A 19,019-nucleotide genomic window follows, 5' to 3' on the forward strand; every position below is an offset into this window, starting at 1 on the left:
AGTTTAATTCTTGGTCATTATGTGTTTTAATGGAGTCCATAACTTGTCCTCAAGTTATGGATAACCAAAATTCACAACTTATTAAATCCATTAAAAGAACACAATGGTTACATAAAATGAAAAGTCACTCATTTTAATAAGCCATTAAATCATAAGTTATGAGAAAATGATTATGGAAAACCAATTTCAAAGTTGTTATCAAAATTTCAAGTTTTATATGGTTAATTTTATGATTCTTGAAATTCATGATATGCATGTTCTTGAATATGAGTTTTGATGATCATAGGAATTATTTGTAACCTTCTTAGTAGTTTAATTCTTGGTCATTATGTGTTTTAATGGAGTCCATAACTTGTCCTCAAGTTATGGATAACCAAAATTCACAACTTATTAAATCCATTAAAAGAACACAATGGTTACATAAAATGAAAAGTCACTCATTTTAATAAGCCATTAAATCATAAGTTATGAGAAAAGAAAAACTTCCATAAGTTATGAATTATGAAGAGTCACTTTCTTAATTAGTTTAAAGTCTTCCATAACTTGTCCTCAGGTTATGGAACTTGAAGAGTTTTTTTAATTAAAACTACTTTAAACACATAAGTTATGGAATTGAAAAGTTTTGAAAGTTGCAAAACTTGCCCTCAAGTTTTGGAATTTGAAAAGTTTTCTTTTATGAATACTTTAATTCCAAATTAAGCCCTTAGAATTTTAAAGAATTAAAATTCAACCCTTATACTATTATAATATTATAAGTTAATAATATATATATATATATATATATATAAGAGCAAGTCGTCTTACCATTAGTAGGCCTCATTCATGAAGCCGGTCTATAAGGGGGGTATAAGGTTGTTGCCTATAAAATGGCAACTTAATGGGTGTCCACTCTCACCCACCGCTTCCTTGATCAGTGGAGGGTCGTTAGCCGAAAAAGGTAGGACAAGAACTATAACTCTCCCTTCATTAAAAGTATTAATGATAAATACTAAGTAACTAAACACTTATAAATTCCCAATCTTAGTTGCTTAGGAAAATGTGAATAAGGTGCTAATCCATGAAATTACACTTTGCACTTTGTTTAAGCCGTTAGTGGAGCGTGTGTGGTTAACCGGCACACTAACTTGGACTTAACAAGGTAGGCAAAGGGTAACTTAATATCTATCATAATATCGTTGGAGTGTGTGTGGTTAACTGACACATCAATTGAGGGGTAAATATTAAGGGTACCAAGTATATTTTCATGGTTACTTCACACCTTGTTTTGTAATCCTTGGTATCCCAGTCACAAAACCTGAAGGGCACACTCGAGATTGAAACATGCCATTGAAAAGTTCAATGAATCTCAAAAAAGATCTAGGAGTTTCAAAACCAATTAAAACCTAATTAAATATTTCGTTTATCTTGGTAGAAATTGGTGAATCGTCATCCACCTACCTTCAAATATCTTATAGCTTGGATTACGGCATCCCTCTTCCAAGTTATAAAATATTGCGTTGGATCCTAGCCTTAATATTTCATATTAGGTGTTATATTAAGGACTTAAATCATCTTACTTGAATTTCTCCCATTGAGATGTCTAGTTTAGACAACAATGATCTTCCCAAATCAAGCTTTCTAATGAAGATGATTTCCCAAGTTTGTCACATGGAAATCATACTTCTCTTCCTCCGCCTCCAATTATTCTCCCTATCCCACAAGCTCAAAGACTTGAAAATTTCAAGATCACTCAATCCCTACTCACAATAAAACATAAAAATGGAAGTCCTGTGTGCACTCATGTCTTAGGACTAAAGTCACAGATTGTCAGTTTGAGAATGTTGGGTGTCATTGTCCCAAGGAAGTTGGCTATTGACTGGGTCTTTCAGGCACTTCCTGAGTCATATAGAAAGACTACTATGTGACAGGTCACGACATGACCCTAATGGATCTTTTTTATTTGCTTATTGCTGCTGAATCAAGAATGGTTTGGTGCAATAGCCAAGCAAATATGGAAGGAAGGTCTATTTCTCAAACTTCCATGGATATGGAGAATGGTAACATTGGAAGTCCAGAAAAGCTTTCTCTTCCTAATGGAAAGGGATCGGCCTTGGTCAACCCAGTTGACCAGAAGGTAAAGAGAAAGTATAAGTCTGGGAGAGCCTTTTGTACCATTCCCAAAGAGTCTATATGTTTTCATTGTGAAGAAAAAGGGGCATTGGAATAGAAGCTGCCCTAGCTACCTGAAAGAAAGAAGAATCAAAAGTTTGACTCTGTTTTAGGTAAGTCCACTATCTAACTCTCCTAAGTTTCATTTGAAGATTCTTAATACATTTTGATGTATGAAAGGATCAAGCAAAGGGTAGGAACCTTAAAGAAAAGAGTATGCCAAATCTGATCGCGTAGATGGATTTCTATCGCATGGTTTGAAGATCAGATTCTTGAGCTACTTCTTAGGAGTTATGATAGATTGCTAGGAAACCTGAAATATCATAGTTTTCATTTGAAGTTGCATTGAAAGGAAAAAGGTTTTTCTGCTTTTTGAAAAAAATAAATAAAAGTTTTCTTTATTTTATATCTCCTTAAAATTGCATTCATGAAAACTTGATGTGTGTATGTTTCTAGCAATATTGGAAATATGAATTTGATTCTTTCATTTGTGGTAGTGTCTAAATTTATCAAATAAGGAATGACTCTCACCACCTAAGTTTCAATTGGACCGAAACTTGGAATCATGTAAGTTGTTTAGTATGATGAATGAGAATTTTCATTTTTGGAAAATTAAGACTAGTTTCTTGTTCACATGTATATGTGACTCAAGTGAAGGACTAAGGGATCAAGTACACATTCTTGTGCACTAGCCAAAGTCCACCACAAAAGATAAATGAAACTATTCATCATGATTTACTAAGGTTTAGTAAATATGATTCCAAATGTTTGGCAGAGTGAATAATAAGAATCAAATTAGGCAGAAGGATAAAAGTTTCTCAAATCTGAAAAGATGGAAGAGTACTTTAGTATCATGATTTATGATCATCTTAATGATTTTGAGACCTTATCACAATTCATCCTCTAAGTTCCTTCTGATAGCTAAGAAGAGGAATTATGAATTGTTGAAGTGGTTAAATCAAGAAGAGGATTCATACTTGGTTCCAAAAAGAAGTCTTAGAGTTATACTCTAAGATTATGACTTGAGTGGCATGTCTTAAAGAAGGTTTAAAACACTTGTAAGAGTAAAAGTTTTCTACTCTTGTACATTTGTAGTTGGTAAGTTGTGATGTTTTGGATAAAACAAAGACCAACTAAGGACAATTTTGGATAAAACAAAGACCAACTAAGGAAACTATCTCTTGAGTATTAGACAAGGAAGTCTTATAGGTCAAGAAGACAGTGGGAGTCAAAAAGATCCTGGAATGGTTTCAAGAACTAATCAAAAATAAAACCTGTATTTCATCACTAGCACACAACTAGAGGTTTATAACTAATCTTGTTGACATTTTTGTGCCCGTTCTAGATAATTTGGCTATACATTTGTATTCTACATGTTCTCAATTATTTGCATAACTACTTGGAAGCACTGGCAGGCCCTTGTACTGCCAGGTGGCAAGAAGTTTAGATTGCACAAGTTCAATCCATATGAGTTTGGATTTGTCACTAACCTTGTCTTATTATTATGGTTTTGACAAATTCACGTGGATAAGAACAAATACACCATAAAATCTAAGGGTCATAAGTTTTCTCTCCGATTCATGAAAATGATGGTGAGGAAACTCTTCCACCAAGTAGATAGTAATCTTTGCATTCACAAAGTCGTTAGTAGAGCACACTAACATGGACTTATGAGAAATAGCAAAGGTCTAACCAATTGAGACTATGATTACGGCATCCCTTTTCATAGTTCTTAAATTGTTTAGACACACCAGTGAGCTATTTACAATAAGGTGTATGATTTTGATAAACTCTTATCAAAGCAATCTAGTATCAGAAATTCAAACTTTGGTAAGAAAGTCAATAAAGTATTGATTTCTAGAAGTCCACTAATTTCTGAATACATGTCAAAGCTAGTGGGAGCATAAGTATTATGCTAATAATCATCATGTTAGTGGGAGCATGATAATTATGATAAGTATTGCAAGTTGGCAATGTTAATTATAGAAAACAAAAGGTTCAACTCGTGAGGTTGCAAGGGTTGAAAAAGTTGTTTTGCCATAATTAAAGGAGAGGAAATTATACTTCATTTCAATTCTAAAAGGCTTAGATTGAGATTTTAATCATTTTAGTCAAGAATATATATATATATATATATATATATATATATATATATATATATATATATATATATAAATATATATATATATATATATAATATGAATTTCATGTTGGATTGGTTCAACTTAAGGAGATTCTATATATTGCGTTCTCAAAATTCGGTTATGATTACGACATCCCTCTTCATAGTCAATTTTTGAAAACATGGCAAACAAAAATTATTGTAGCAAAAGACTGGTATAGAATCATGTCTTTATGTGAGACATCATGAATCGTGTCCCGTTTGCTTTGGGTACAAGATCGATTGCATGTGCTATAATATTTACCCTTTCTAAATTTTCCAAATGCCTTAGGGCATTTAGGGGAAAAGGTCTATAATTAGATATGACTAAAGTGATTAAGTAATTGTCGAGGACAATCTAAGGTTTACCAAAGATTGGTTGCTCAGGGACAGTTGGAAGTATAGTGTTAATTTTTGGAAGGACCATATTGACATATTCTGAAAAGAGGCAACTGTTGTTCAGAAGTGATAATCAAAATGGGAATGTTTCATAGGTGGAAGTTATTAAATCTATGTAAGATTAGAAAACTTAATGCAAGAAGGATGTTTCCCATGGAATTGATCTCCATTGGAATACTTTGTAATGTCTTTTGACAAGTCTTTGTGACTTTGTACATAGTCATTACAAGAGGATCTGTGCATATAAGTTTAAAATCTAAAAGATTTCGATAAATGATAGGAATTGGAATTTTTACATTTTCGATAAGGATTTGGTAGTATGAAATTAGAATCATTGAAATTATGTTCAATTGGTTTATTTCACAAAGTAAGGATCATAGACAAACATAGAGTGCATACTGTAGAGTATGGCAAAGATATTGTTTAGAAAAACATAGTGTACATGCTTGGAGCATAGACAACTATTGTTTTTTAATTCAAGTATAAAGTTGATAAAACCGAAACAATGAATAATGATTAATCAATATGGTGATAAATAAAAGGTGTTTTATTTATATTCAAAGGTTTTGATACCATATTAGATTCAATTATTCTTGTGTTTCATTTTACATGTTTTGACTTCCAGAATAAACTAGGTTATTCTTCCTGAATGACTAAGTTATTCAAACCATCCATAGTCGGTCATATGTTGGAAGTAGATATGAATCAAGACTATCATGGGTTGGCTTGTAGAGGTCCCAGTTGGTGGATAAAGTGGCGCTACAACACTCATGAGTGCTCATAAGTTCTGAGTATTGGATTCAACCCGCGCTCATTTGGATCACTTCATGGATTTTATCACGAGTGATCATGAGACAATAATATCCTATATTCTTCAAAACTAGAGATATGAGTTGTTACTATGAGTTGATAGTACATTGATTGCACGAAAACGCATTAGTAACTCAATGTTATAAAACGTGCCTTTATGTATGACTCAACAAGTAGTAGAACAAGCCATATGAGTCGACGTTTATCCATTCCTTTTACCTTCGGGATAAAAGCGATATCTATGGGCCCCTCGATGATTTAGTGATGACACATGTGAGTGCTTGGCTAAGCCAGGACTGATGTGATTTGTTCAATCAGTTAGTCGTCATAAATCGAAAATCGGGAAACAACAAATGGACAGAGAGAATGATTATTAATCCATGTCTCAGTCCATATGATATCTAGAATGGAGGAATATATGATCCCTTATCTAATGGACAAGTCATTGACAAGGTCAGAGTTCAGTTACAGGGTCAGAGTTTGACAGCGGCTTTGGACAGCTACGATTGCTAGTTGGGTTTTGAAGTCATACGCAATAATAGTTTTTGACTTATCCAAGTGGGAGACTGTTGGGTTAATGTTTAAGTCCATAACTATATTTGGTATGTACTTGACTCGACTCGGCATGGTCCATTTAGGTTGCATGGCATCATGCACTTGGATAGACTAAATGAGAGAAATAAGACACTTATGGTTATTAATATATTATAAGTTCTAATATATTAATAATAAGAACAATAATATTTAATTAGTATTGATCAAGAATTAATTAAGAATTAATTATGTGATCAAAAGAAGACTAATTAAATATATGGGTTGATTGTGTAAATCATCCATAACTTATATAGTGGGCCAAAGCTCCATGGATAATCAAGTTGGGTTAAACCCATAGGATGCTCCATGGAGGTTACATAACCCAAGGGTCATGGAAATGAAAGGTCATGACAATTAGGGTTTACATGGTGTAACCCTAATTGTAACACACTATATAAGCATCATGTTATTCACCAAAATCGGACACTAGTGTGTGTAAAAGAAGGGCTAGCCGATTTCATGAAGTGTGGATTTCTCTCTAAGTTATTCTAAGAGCATTTGATGTTGTGTGAGCCATTTGAGGTGTCACATTTGAGGCACTAGGCACTCAAGCCCCATGGAGTCAAGCTACACTACATGAGGTATGTATTATATCTATATTATTACCCAAGTATCTATGATTGTATGATAGATAGGTTAATACCTTGGAATATTAGTATTTGCATGTATATTAGAGAAAACATAGATCCAAGGTACTTAGGGTTGCATGTAAACCATAGGAGTGTTAGAATGCTCAAAACCCAACATCAACAAGCGTCACGATGTGAACATCCCTTAGTCTTGTCATGAGTATAATAAGATAAAATAGTCATGTAACCCTTCCTCCATCACGTTGTGACTTCGGTATGAAACATCCACTTAATGATTTGAGTCCTTAATCCATTAAGTCTCTAACCCCAAATTTTCCAAAATATCAAGGGGACTCTAAAGGTCCATAAAAATTTCAACTTGATGGACATTCATGCCCCATGAATGTCCTTAATCCATTCTAGGTTAAAGGCTAAGAAAATGACTTCAAACTCATGTAATGATGCCAACTCACAACCAAATCTCAAATTTGAACCAAAATACACTCAAAAGGCTTCAGGGATCCATAAAGTTGCCAACTTTATGGAATGTCATCACTCCAGCTTACTCAAACTTGAAGATAAAGGGATAAGGACTTAGATCTAGTAACCTAGAAGCATAAATGTTGAATCTTGGACACTTACAAGGTTCCAGAACGAGAACATAATGATGATAAGGTTTCCTTGCTAGATCCAATACTAGAATACCTTCTTATTCTCCTCCTCCTTCTTCTTCTTCATGCTACCAAATGCACCAAAAAGGCCAATAACCACCAGGAGGGATTAGGGTTAGGATTAGGGTTTTTTGAGATTTTATGGTGATGGAGGCTGATAATGAACCCTAAAATCGACTTAGTGAGGCTTAAATGCGAATGAAACCCTAAAAGATTATAGCATTGGGCTGCAGCCTACTTCACATCATAACCACCTATATGTCACGTCGTGACCACAACTTGGATACACATTTTTCATATAGGCTTGGCCACATCATGATGCTTGGTATTCCCAAAAAACCAAGCTTTTGACTCCTTAATGACCTAAACGAACCCCTTATGGAAAACAGGTGTTACAGTAGATTAGATGGTGAATCAACCATGCAAAAATGCATGATCCCCTGACTCAAGTTAATCTTGAAATTCATGAATGCAACATCATTTTCAACTACTCTCAGATTGATGTTCGACAAACTGCACACGCTGAACAAATTATAAATAAAATATTTTATTTTTCATGGGTAGCATATGAATTACGTTTTTACTTATAAAACGATATTTTGTTTTAATACCTTAAGTTAATACTTTTAACTTGAACATTATCCTATCATGTAACATCCCCCTCTGGCACGTATCACAATATTGTCCGCTTTGGGCCACTCGGCATGAGGACTTCCCAGGGGGTCACCCATCCTGGTACTACTCCCGCCCGAGCACGCTTAACTGCAGAGTTCTTATGGGATCTGCTGCCCTCACGACTTTAAAACGCGTTGTGATAGGGAAGGTATCCACACCCCTTATAAGGAATGCTTAGTTCTCCTTCCCAGCCGATGTGGGATCAGATCTAACCCACTAAGCATTCCTTATAAGAGGTGTGGATACCTTCCCTATCACAACGCGTTTTAAAGCCGTGAGGGCAGCAGATCCTATAAGAACTCTGCAGTTAAGCGTGCTCGGGCGGGAGTAGTACCAGGATGGGTGACCCCCTGGGAAGTCCTCGTGTCGAGTGGCCCAAAGCGGACAATTTTGTGATACGTGCCAGAGGGGGATGTTACAAATGGTATCAGAGCCAGGGCACGGGTCGATGTTTTCGACGGGGACGTCGAACCCTATAATGGGGGGTGAAAGTGGGTTAGATCTGATCCCACATCGGCTGGGAAGGAGAACTAAACATTCCTTATATGGGGTGTGGATACCTTCCCTATCACAACGCATTTTAAAGTCGTGAGGGCATCAGATCCCATAAGAACTCTGCAGTTAAGCGTGCTCGGGCGGGAGTAGTACCAGGATGGGTGACCCCTTGGGAAGTCCTCGTGCCGAGTGGCTCAAAGCGGACAATATTGTGATACGTGCCAGAGGGGGATGTTACATATCAAAACATTTTGGTAACTTTACTTGAAACACAAAAGGTGGTGAGGATGGTAAGCAATCAAAATTTAAAAATCATTCTCATTACGAATCAAAGAAACCTCTTTAAACCTATATGATACGTGCTAGAGGGGGATGTTACATATCAAAACATTTTGGTAACTTTACTTGAAACACAAAAGGTGGTGAGGATGGTAAGCAATCAAAATTTAAAAATCATTCTCGTTACGAATCAAAGAAACTTCTTTAAACCTATCTTATAATATTAGAGTTAGTGAGCTTAGTCACGGTAAGATTGATAATGTTTTATTAAACATGCAATGGCACATGTTGTAAATGTATTATATATAAATACTTTTCTAATAGTGGGTGTTGTGAGCAGATTCATGTTAAATCCAGGAAGACAACATTGGGAAGGAGTGAAATGGCTGCTACACTACTTAAAAGGAACAACTAAGTGCTCCTTGTGTTTAAGAAAAGAAGTAGTTGTAGAAGGGTTTAGTGATGCTGACTTAGGTGGATGTGCAGATTCAGGCAAGAGTACAATGGGTTATGTGTTCATAATTGGAGGTACAACAATCAACCGGATGTTAAGGTTACAAAAGAGTGTTGCTCTTTCAACTACAGAAGCAGGATACATGGCACTTGCAGAAGCTGCCAAAGAGCTCATATGGTTGAAGAGTTTCTTGTCAGAACTTGGAATGCAGTAGGAGGATTGTATATTGCATTGTGACAACCAAAGTGCAATTCACTTAGCAAAGAATACAGTGTTTCACAGCAGAACGAACACATTCAGATGATGTACCATTTTATTTGAGAGTTAATCAATGAATGAACTCTAAACTTGAAGAAAATCATTGAAACGAATAATCCAGCTGATATATTCACCAATGTGGTTACCACTGAGAAGTTAAAGCTTTGCATGGCTTCAACTGGCCTTTTAAAAGTTTGAAGATAATGGACTGGCATAGAGAGAGAAAGAGAGAGAGAAAGAGTGTGTGTGTGTGTGTGTGAGGGAGGGAGTACTTTGAGGAATAGTGAAATTTGAATGACATATGAAGTTGTTCAAGCCTTTAAGTGGGAGATTGTTAGGGTATGAAGTCTTGTCCAGCATGGAGCATTTGGAGCACTTGTAACTCAATGGAGCTCTTGAGGTTCATGGAGCATGTGCCAAAGGAACGAATCATGTACAAGGGGGTTTGGAGCACTTGGTAGGGATACAGAGCAACAAGGGGTCCTTGTTGCGCTATTTGATAAAGGGATGGGCTAAGAGGGATTCTCTTGCGACATTTTATTCTTTTCTTGTGCCATGATGCTTCTTGTAGCGCCATGCATTGCCTTGTTGCGTCATACATGTGCTTGTTGCTCTATGGTGATGTTGTTGCTCCAAGATTGATGTTTGTGCGTCATACTTGATGCTCTTGCACCATTTATATCCCTGTTGTGCCATCTAGGGTTGCTGTTGCGCCATGAAGAAGTTGTTGTGCCATCATGGACCATCTTGGTACATGATGCGCCATATTGATTCCTTTGTTGTGCCATGTTGATCCAAGTATACCTAGAAGATGATGCTCAAGAATGTTCCAGAAGATGCTGCATGACGGATTATGATTGGTTTTCACCATTTATTGGCCTATGGGCCAATGGGCTTGGCCCATTAGGATTTTAGGTTTGATTCCTCAAGTATAAATAGACTTATACCCCATCATTGTAAATTGCTAGATTTCTGTGAGAGCTCAAAGCGAGATACAATTTTGAGTGCTTGTAATTGTTCTAGAAAGTTAATAAAATCCCCTCTCTCTCTCTCTCCTTCGCCTGTGGACGTAGCTCATCTTGACCAAACCATGTTAAATATCATGTTCTTTTGATTTATGTTTTTCAGAAGTTTTGTGAGTTTACCGAAGTTTGTGTTTTGATATTTCTGAAGTGCTTAACTTGTTTTGTTGTCACCGAACACAAAATACCCTGCTATTATTAGAAATATATCAATAGTTGATGACTTTAGACATTATTTCCAACATCCTCAAGGAGAAGTTGCGAGTTCGACTATTGCCTTCAGAGTTTTTCCCTTTTCATTTCAAGCGATTGCTTTTTAAAATACTTGTTGGTGAGCGCACATAAATCATAAAAAATAATGATAATTGGGGATTAAAAAAATATTGGCCTAAATGCAAACCGAGATGTATTTGCGGAAGCTAAATGCACACTAATAAAATGTATCCACATCAACCAAAATGACATGTCAACATAACTTGTCAATGACCGCTAAATGTCAAAAAATAAAACATTTTTTAAAATATAATGACACATAAAAAAAAATCAGGATTAAAACAAAATAACACCATATAAATAATGAATTTTGTGTCATTAAACAATGAAATTCTTATATGCCACTTCAAAAAAAATTTGGGACGAATCTGGGCTTTAAATTTGATTTTAAGTATAAGAACCTTGGATTGGGCTTTTCAAGAAACAGATTTGAAGTGAACTTTGGGATATTTGACAAAAAGAAATGAATGTAAAGTGTAAAATTACAATTTCCATTGATCAAAATATATTCACGAAAATTTGAAAGCCATTTTGAATTTTTGAAACCCTTGACATGAAGTATAGAGAAAAATTTTGTTATCTTCATGGATTAGATTTCAAAAATCTCACACCAAAATATAATTTAGATTTCAATATAATTTCAACCATATTGAAAAATTTCTTATTATCTTCATGTTAAAAACCCACCGTATGATATGAGTAACAAAACTTAATCGAAGTTCCACGTGGCGAGGTGGGGCCAAATTGGACACGTGTTATAGGTTTAAATATTACAAGTGCCAGGGTCTATTTTGGTAATATTTCATAATAGAGATAGCAAAATGTAACATTCAAACACCTGTTGGCGCTCCCTAAAAAGTTTTCCATTTCTATTTTCCCTCGCTTTTATCTTCACTCTTTAGGGTTTTCAAAACCTCTAAATCACTGCAATCACGCTTCATTTCATCCGATCAAAGATTATGGCGGTAAATCTTACCTCCGGCGCAATATCGATTCTCACGGCTGGGGAATCGAAGGATCTGAAACCGGTGCTTCAGGTGACGGATATTCGGTTGATTCGGACGCAAAATCCGACTGGGGGTGGTGGAGAAAACAATGGGGATAGATACAGGGTACAGCTATCTGATGGTTCTTTTCATCAGCAAGGGATGCTTGCTACTCAGCGCAATGAGTTAGTCACCTCTCAACAGTTGCAGAAGGGTTCGGTTGTTCAGTTGACTGAGTTTGTTTGTAATACGATCCGTGAACGCCCGTAAGTGTTATATCTATTCTCATTTCTGATTTGTTTGTGTTCGAAGAATTTTGTGCAAATATAATTGATTCCATGGATTTAAGATTTTATTTTTTTGTTATTCTTAGGGTTTTATGATAAAACTATCTTTCTTTTTCTTGTTCCTCTGACCAAGTTGTCATATACTGCATGTCAATTTCATAGTTTTATTGTTAGGGAACTGCAATCAATCATTCTTTGAAGCTAATGATATGAATCACATTAACGATTAACCTTCTATTTGCATCATCTTTGCATTTCCCATGTGCATACAACTTCTTGCCTATCTTTCATAATTATTGTATAATTCTTTCAATTTATTTTGTGCAGTATTATCATCATCATCAATCTCAATGTGATTATGGAAAAGTGTGATACCATTGGTGATCCAAAGCCATTCCCTCTAAAACTCCCTGGTGGAGATACTCCTTCAATGACAAGACCTTCACCACCTACACAATCTCCTTCCAATCAACCACCAACTGTCAATGGCACCCGATTTTCCAACCAAGCTCCACCTCCTGGACCTGTTATTCGCCCACATTCCAATACAAGCTTACCTTCTTATGGTGCTCCACCACCCCCTGCTGCAAACAACCGTATGCCGCCAGTTCAACCACCACCAATGTATGCCAACAGAGGACCCATGGCTAAAAACGAAGCTCCTCCAAGAATCATACCAATTGCAGCTCTAAATCCCTATCAAGGTAGATGGACAATTAAAGCCAGAGTAACTTCAAAAGGTGAACTCAGACGTTACAACAACGCAAAAGGAGATGGAAAAGTTTTCTCCTTTGATCTTCTTGATTCTGATGGAGGAGAAATCCGAGCCACCTGTTTCAATACAGTAGCCGACACTTTCTACAACCAAATTGAAGTAGGAAAAGTTTACTATCTCTCAAAAGGAACCTTAAAACCTGCTCAAAAAGCCTTCAATCATCTCAAAAACGACTTTGAAATCACCCTCGACCACACCTCGACAGCTCAGCAATGCTTCGATGATGACACCTCAATTCCACATCAGCAGTTTCACTTCCGTTTAATCAGTGAAGTTGAAGAAATGGAAAACAACACAGTTCTAGATATCATTGGTGTTGTAACCAATGTCAACCCCATATCATCAATCACAAGAAAAAACGGAATGGAAGCTCAAAAAAGAACAATTTTTTTAAAAGACATGTCTACAAGAAGCATTGAGTTGACTTTATGGGGTGACTTTTGTAACAAAGAAGGTCAAACACTTCAAGAAATGTCTGATTCAGGTGAATTCCCTATCCTTGCTGTGAAATCAGCTAGAGCATGTGATTTCAATGGTAAAACATTAACAAGTATAGTATCAAGCCAGCTCAGCATAAACCCTGATTTCCCAGAAGCTAAAAAACTCAAAACATGGTTTGAAAGTGTTGGAAAAAACACCCCATCTGTATCCATGTCACTCAATTCTCTCTCTAATTCCACCACACATCCAGATTCATTCAAAACTATCTCTCAAATCAAAGATGAAAAACTCGGGACTTCTGAAAAACCTGATTACATAACAATCAATGCCACAATCTGGCATATGAAACTTGAAAACTTTTACTACACTGCATGTCCATTAATGGCAGGTGAAAGAAAATGCAGCAAAAAAGTTGTGGATAATGGAGATGGGAAATGGAAGTGTTTGAAATGTGATAAGGTTGTTGATGAGTGTGAATACAGATATATTTTACAACTAGAAATTCAAGATCATACTGGGTCAACATGGGTGACTGCTTTTCAAGAAATTGGTGAGGAGATTATGGGGTATTCTGCTAAAGATTTGCATGATATGAGATATGAAGAGCAAGATAATGATAAGTTTACTGAAACTGTTCGTGGTGTTCTTCATAATGAGTATTGTTTTAAGTTGAAAGTGAAGGAAGAGAGTTGGGGTGATGAACAGCGTGTGAAATCGAGTGTTGTGAAAGTTGAAAAGATTAGGTTTTCATCAAGTACAAAGGTTAGACTTTTGGAGATTGAAAAGAATGGGCTTGGTTCTGGTGCTGACCGAACTGCCCCTTCTGGGATCGGGCAGGGGCAGGGGCAGGGAGGTGTTTTCCCTGCGAATCAGGTCGGTCATTGTGGTGGTGTTGGTGGTGGAATTGGTGTTGCATATGGTGGTTATTAACTTTAAAGGTATGTAATCAATATTGATTAATAGTGTCATAATGATGCAAATTTATACACACATGCAACATATTGGGATTAGCCTTTGTGATTTTTAAGGACTTATATGCATGATATGACAAAATTAGTTTATATTTGAAAAGTCTAATGACATAAAAACCCTTTAGTTTAGCAAAAGTGCTCGGTTTTACCCCTTTATGTATTTTTGGTTCATGAAAGCCGGAGATTTGCAACTTTATTTTCAAATTTACCCTTTTATGGGGTAAAATCGAACATTAATGTCAAACTTAAGGGCTTTAATAAACCAGAAAAGAGGGTAAAACCGAACATTTCTGCAAAACTTAAGGGCTTTAATGAACTAGAAATATGTAAAATGGTAAAATTGAAATTTTTTTTGCAAACTTCTGGCTCTAATGAACCAAAAATACGTAAAATGGTAAAACCGAACATTTCTGCTAAACTTAAGGGATTTTATGCCATTAAGTTAAATAACTCTTAGGTGATGTTTCTTTTTGACTTAATGGGTTAAGCACTTAATCTGGACATCTATATATGGTTGTTTCCTTTTGGCTTAAAGTAAATTACATGAATGGTCTCTATGGTTTGGGGTAATTTGTGTGCTTGGTGTTTAACTTATTTTTTTAACTCGGAAGGTCTCTACTGTTTGTTTATGTTACGTGCTTGGTTCTTACTGTTTGTTTTTGTTATGCGTTTGGTCCCTGTTTTACCTAGAATAACTATTATTTAAATAGGGAAAAATGGTTCTGTAGGTAAGGTGAGAGGAGTGGGGTTGGGGGTGTGTTTATTTAAATAAATTAAAAAATCAAGGGCAAAATAGTCTTTTTAGGTAAGATAGGGACCAAACATGTAACAAAAACAAACAATAAGAACCTTCTGAGTTAAAAAAACAAGTCAGGGACCAAATGTGCAAATTACGCTAAACCATAGGGACCATTCGTGTAGTTTACTCTTTGACTTAATTTGAACATGGACATAATTACTTATTGAGTTTGAGATGAAAAAAAATCCGGCTTACTCTATGTTTGATAGAATAGCTCAAAAGATATCTGATAGCTGAAAAGCTGAAAAGCTAGCCGACTAAACATCTAGCTGTCTGTTGAAAAGTTAGCTGGTAAAAATTAATGTTTGGTAAAAAGTAAAAACTAGCTGGAAGATATAGAATGACATAAAAGGACATTTAGAAGATTATTTTTTTAGCATTAATTAAGGGTATTTTCGAGAAATTAAAAAAAAAAACTCAAAAAGCGCTATGTAGTTTTTAAAAAGCTAGCTTATCAGCATTTTTTGGTTTGCCAAACATGATAATTTAAAAAAACTCGAAAAATAAGCTACACAACCTTAATGTAGTAAGACACTAATTATTTACCTATTAAAATTGATGAATATTTGAATATTGTGAAATAATTTTTTGAATGTAAGGATAAAATGGTCATTTTTTTTTTCTTTAGTCCAACACCAATTGGTTATTTCTTCATTAGGGACATAAACTATAATTTTTTTTATTTTATGAATGCAGATCTTTATTGTGATACTGGCTCCAATGTATAACACCGATTTGCTCAATTTGGGTTTTTGAAGATTGGGGTGAAGTTTTATGTTTATGACATATTTGCCCCTGGAAGCAAAGCATGGATCTTTAAGTAGATGTTTTTTTGTGTCTTTTGTTTTGGTAAATGTTTTTCTATTTTACTCCTAGTAGTTTTCTAGTATGATAGTTGTTATTTTATCCTGTAGAATTGGTTATGTTCAGTTGTTTAATTTTTTTATTACTATCTTTAATTTTGCATGGATATGTATATATATATGTTAAGATTTCTTTTTATTTTTAATTTTTTTAATTTAATTATTTATTAAGTGTTGTCTGAATGAAGTGATGTATGGATAGATGTCTAAAGAATATTTGAGAAAATGATGGGAAGTTGTTGAAATGAAAGGAAATGATAAATGAGATAATTTTTTTTTGTTTTCCCACTTTTATCTTTCTACTAATGCTGCTAATCTAAATATTCTCTTATATTTAAGTACATTTAAAACATTTTCTTCTAAAGCAATTAATTTAACCACGTTTAAAGGATTTGCTTTTGTTTTTTGTTATTTGTCATAGTTTTTTCATATGATCTATTGTTTTTAAATGTTTATTATTTAAAATGTATTTAATAATAACATTGAATAAAATCTATATATTATAACACAACAAAAAAATAAAATAGATATTGTTAAAATTTGTTTTTTTTTTGTTGTATAATATTATGATTATAATAAAAAAACAATAAATTATATTATATTAGGGTTGACAATCGTGTCGTGTTCGGGTTGGTGGGTTGACGTGTCAAAATATACCAATCCAAACACAACCCATTTAATTATACAAGTCACGGGTTGGCGGGCCCTGGGTTGACGGGTTTGTAACATAAACTTATATATGACTCATCAAAACATTTATTTATACGAGTTCACAGGTTGGCGGGTTCGTGGGTCAAATTTGGGTTCGTATGTTCGTAAGTCAGATTCCATAAATAAAATTGATAATTAAACTTAAATAAATTTTTGATGCAAACATATCCGAATTTTAGAAACTTAAGTCTTAAACATCTAAATGAAAGTTATAAACATGCATGAAAACATGTTTAAACTAAAACATTAATACAAACATAGATAAATTCAATCACAGGCGTCAACGTTGTTCGATAATAACTCAATCGTTCATGTCATTGTTTTTGTGGGATATTTAGATTATTTAGGGAAAACATCAAACGCGTTGCAATGCAAATCAGCAGATGGTTACTCACATGTCAAATGGTCTATGATATTAGGTGTTCTATCCTAGTATAAAATATATAATGTATAATGTATAATACTTAATACATTTAAAATATATATATATATATATATATATATATATATATATATATATATATATATATATATATTTATTTATTTATTAAAATTCTAAACGTGTTGGCGGATCAATCCGTATACTTTTTGAGAAACTCATATATGACATGTTTAATAAATGAGTTGATGGTTTGACGTGTTGACGGACTGAAAAACTCAACTCAAACCTATTTATTTCATGTCGTGTCATAAGTCGTATCATGGGTCGTATCGAAAATTGTCGGACCTATACTATATATTAAAAAGCAAAGTTCATTCATAATGAACTTTGAAGTTTTGCCACCATATTCCACCATTTTAAGACTTTTTATAAAGATTTTTAATTTTGAAGTTTTGACACAATTGTTTTGGATTTTGGCATACTTAGCTCCTGTAACTTTTTAATTTACAGAAAAGGCCCCAATGATTTTTTTTAATTATTTTTTTAAAGTAGTCTTTTATTTTGTATGTTGGCAAGTTTGACTCTTGGAAAGAAACTAAATTATAAAAATTGTCCCTGCAATCTACAAAAAAGGGACATTGTGTATTTTTTTTAAAGAAATTGTCCCTTCGTTTAAAAAAAATTACAAAATAGTCCTTATCTTATAGAAAATCTGCAGATTACCCTCCACGCCCCTGCAATATATTGCCATATTTTATCTCTACACCTTTTTGGTTTAACAATTTTACCACATGACTTTTGTATATTTGTAGATTTTGTCCTTACACTTCTGGCGTTATGCAAAACCCCGCATGCATCTCCCGTGGAGCGAGGTGTGGGCAATTTCTAGTATATATTATTAGAAATTTAATATTTACTAATGGAGATCAAAATAAAAAAAACAATATTTAAAATAATCAAATTTTGCACAAAAAATAGACTTAAAAGTGATTTCATAAATATAAATGGTTGATATTATTAACCTAAAAGCCTATTCACTCCGCTTAGAGAAAAAAACATTTTTTTGGGTTAGATCATTATTAATATTCAGGGGGTGTTTGGATAGGGAAAAAATAGGTTTCTTATTGCTTATTGTTTAATCCCACCGCAATAAGCAAATTTAAGTGTTTGGATATGAGTCTTTAAAAATCAGCTTATTGCGGTAGGAATCAACAAAATAAGCTGATTTTAATAAGCAATGAAGGGGGGGGGGGGGGGGGGGGGGGGGAATGCTTATTGTGTATTGCTTATTGCTTATTGGTCATTTTACTCATACAAACTGTTTTATTTGCCAAACACTTAAAATGCTTATTGCTTATTGTTTATTCCCACGGTAATAAGCTAATCCAAACACATTTTAAAAAAATTACTTATTCCCACCGCAATAAACAAATAAGCAATAAGCTAATAAACTAAAAACTATTTATCCAAACACTCCCTCAGTGATTTGTTGAAAAGCCTCAAGATGCACTTACAACCTAATTTCTCCCTTTATCCATCAATGTCTTCTCCGGTGGTACTTTAATGGTGAGGTAGGCATGCGGTGAGAAGTAACTCACAACCTAATTAGTGTATAAACAAAATTGCAAAAATGGTCCTCCTTGATTCGATTAAGCATGTTTTTCCGACGAGGGAAATGAGGGTTTTCTGGCAGGTGGAGAGAGAGATAGAGATGAGGTGGGTGGGTGGGCAGCGACGTATGATGGTGGTTGGCGGCCGATGGTGGTGTACGATGTGTAGCACTAGATCATTTTTCCGACGAGGGAGATGCATCTAGAGATAGCCCTGAAAGCTTTGAACATCAAGAGCTGTAGAAGAGGTTTCCGAGGAAGAAGATGAAGAGGAATGTGCCAATCTGGTTATGACATTGATGATCCAACAAATGTAGATACATAATCTCAATCTGGAGACAATGAAGATGAAGAAAAGGACAAAGACGAACCCTTTTAGGAGAAAA

The 19,019-nt window shown here is 34.6% G+C and overlaps 1 protein-coding gene across 1 annotated transcript; it reads left to right on the plus strand.

Annotated features, from left to right (window-relative positions):
- The first annotated feature begins 11,683 nt into the window (after positions 1-11,683).
- On the plus strand, positions 11,684-16,069 carry LOC111890477 (replication protein A 70 kDa DNA-binding subunit A). Its single transcript, XM_023886594.3, has 3 exons — positions 11,684-12,060; positions 12,409-14,235; positions 15,764-16,069. Exons 1-2 carry the CDS (start codon positions 11,768-11,770, stop codon positions 14,225-14,227), a joined length of 2,112 nt encoding a protein of 703 aa, XP_023742362.1. The 5' UTR covers positions 11,684-11,767; the 3' UTR covers positions 14,228-14,235; positions 15,764-16,069.
- Positions 16,070-19,019: the final 2,950 nt, after the last annotated feature.

This window comes from Lactuca sativa, chromosome 5, assembly GCF_002870075.4.
Source record: "Lactuca sativa cultivar Salinas chromosome 5, Lsat_Salinas_v11, whole genome shotgun sequence".
NCBI classification, from domain to species: Eukaryota; Viridiplantae; Streptophyta; class Magnoliopsida; order Asterales; family Asteraceae; genus Lactuca; species Lactuca sativa.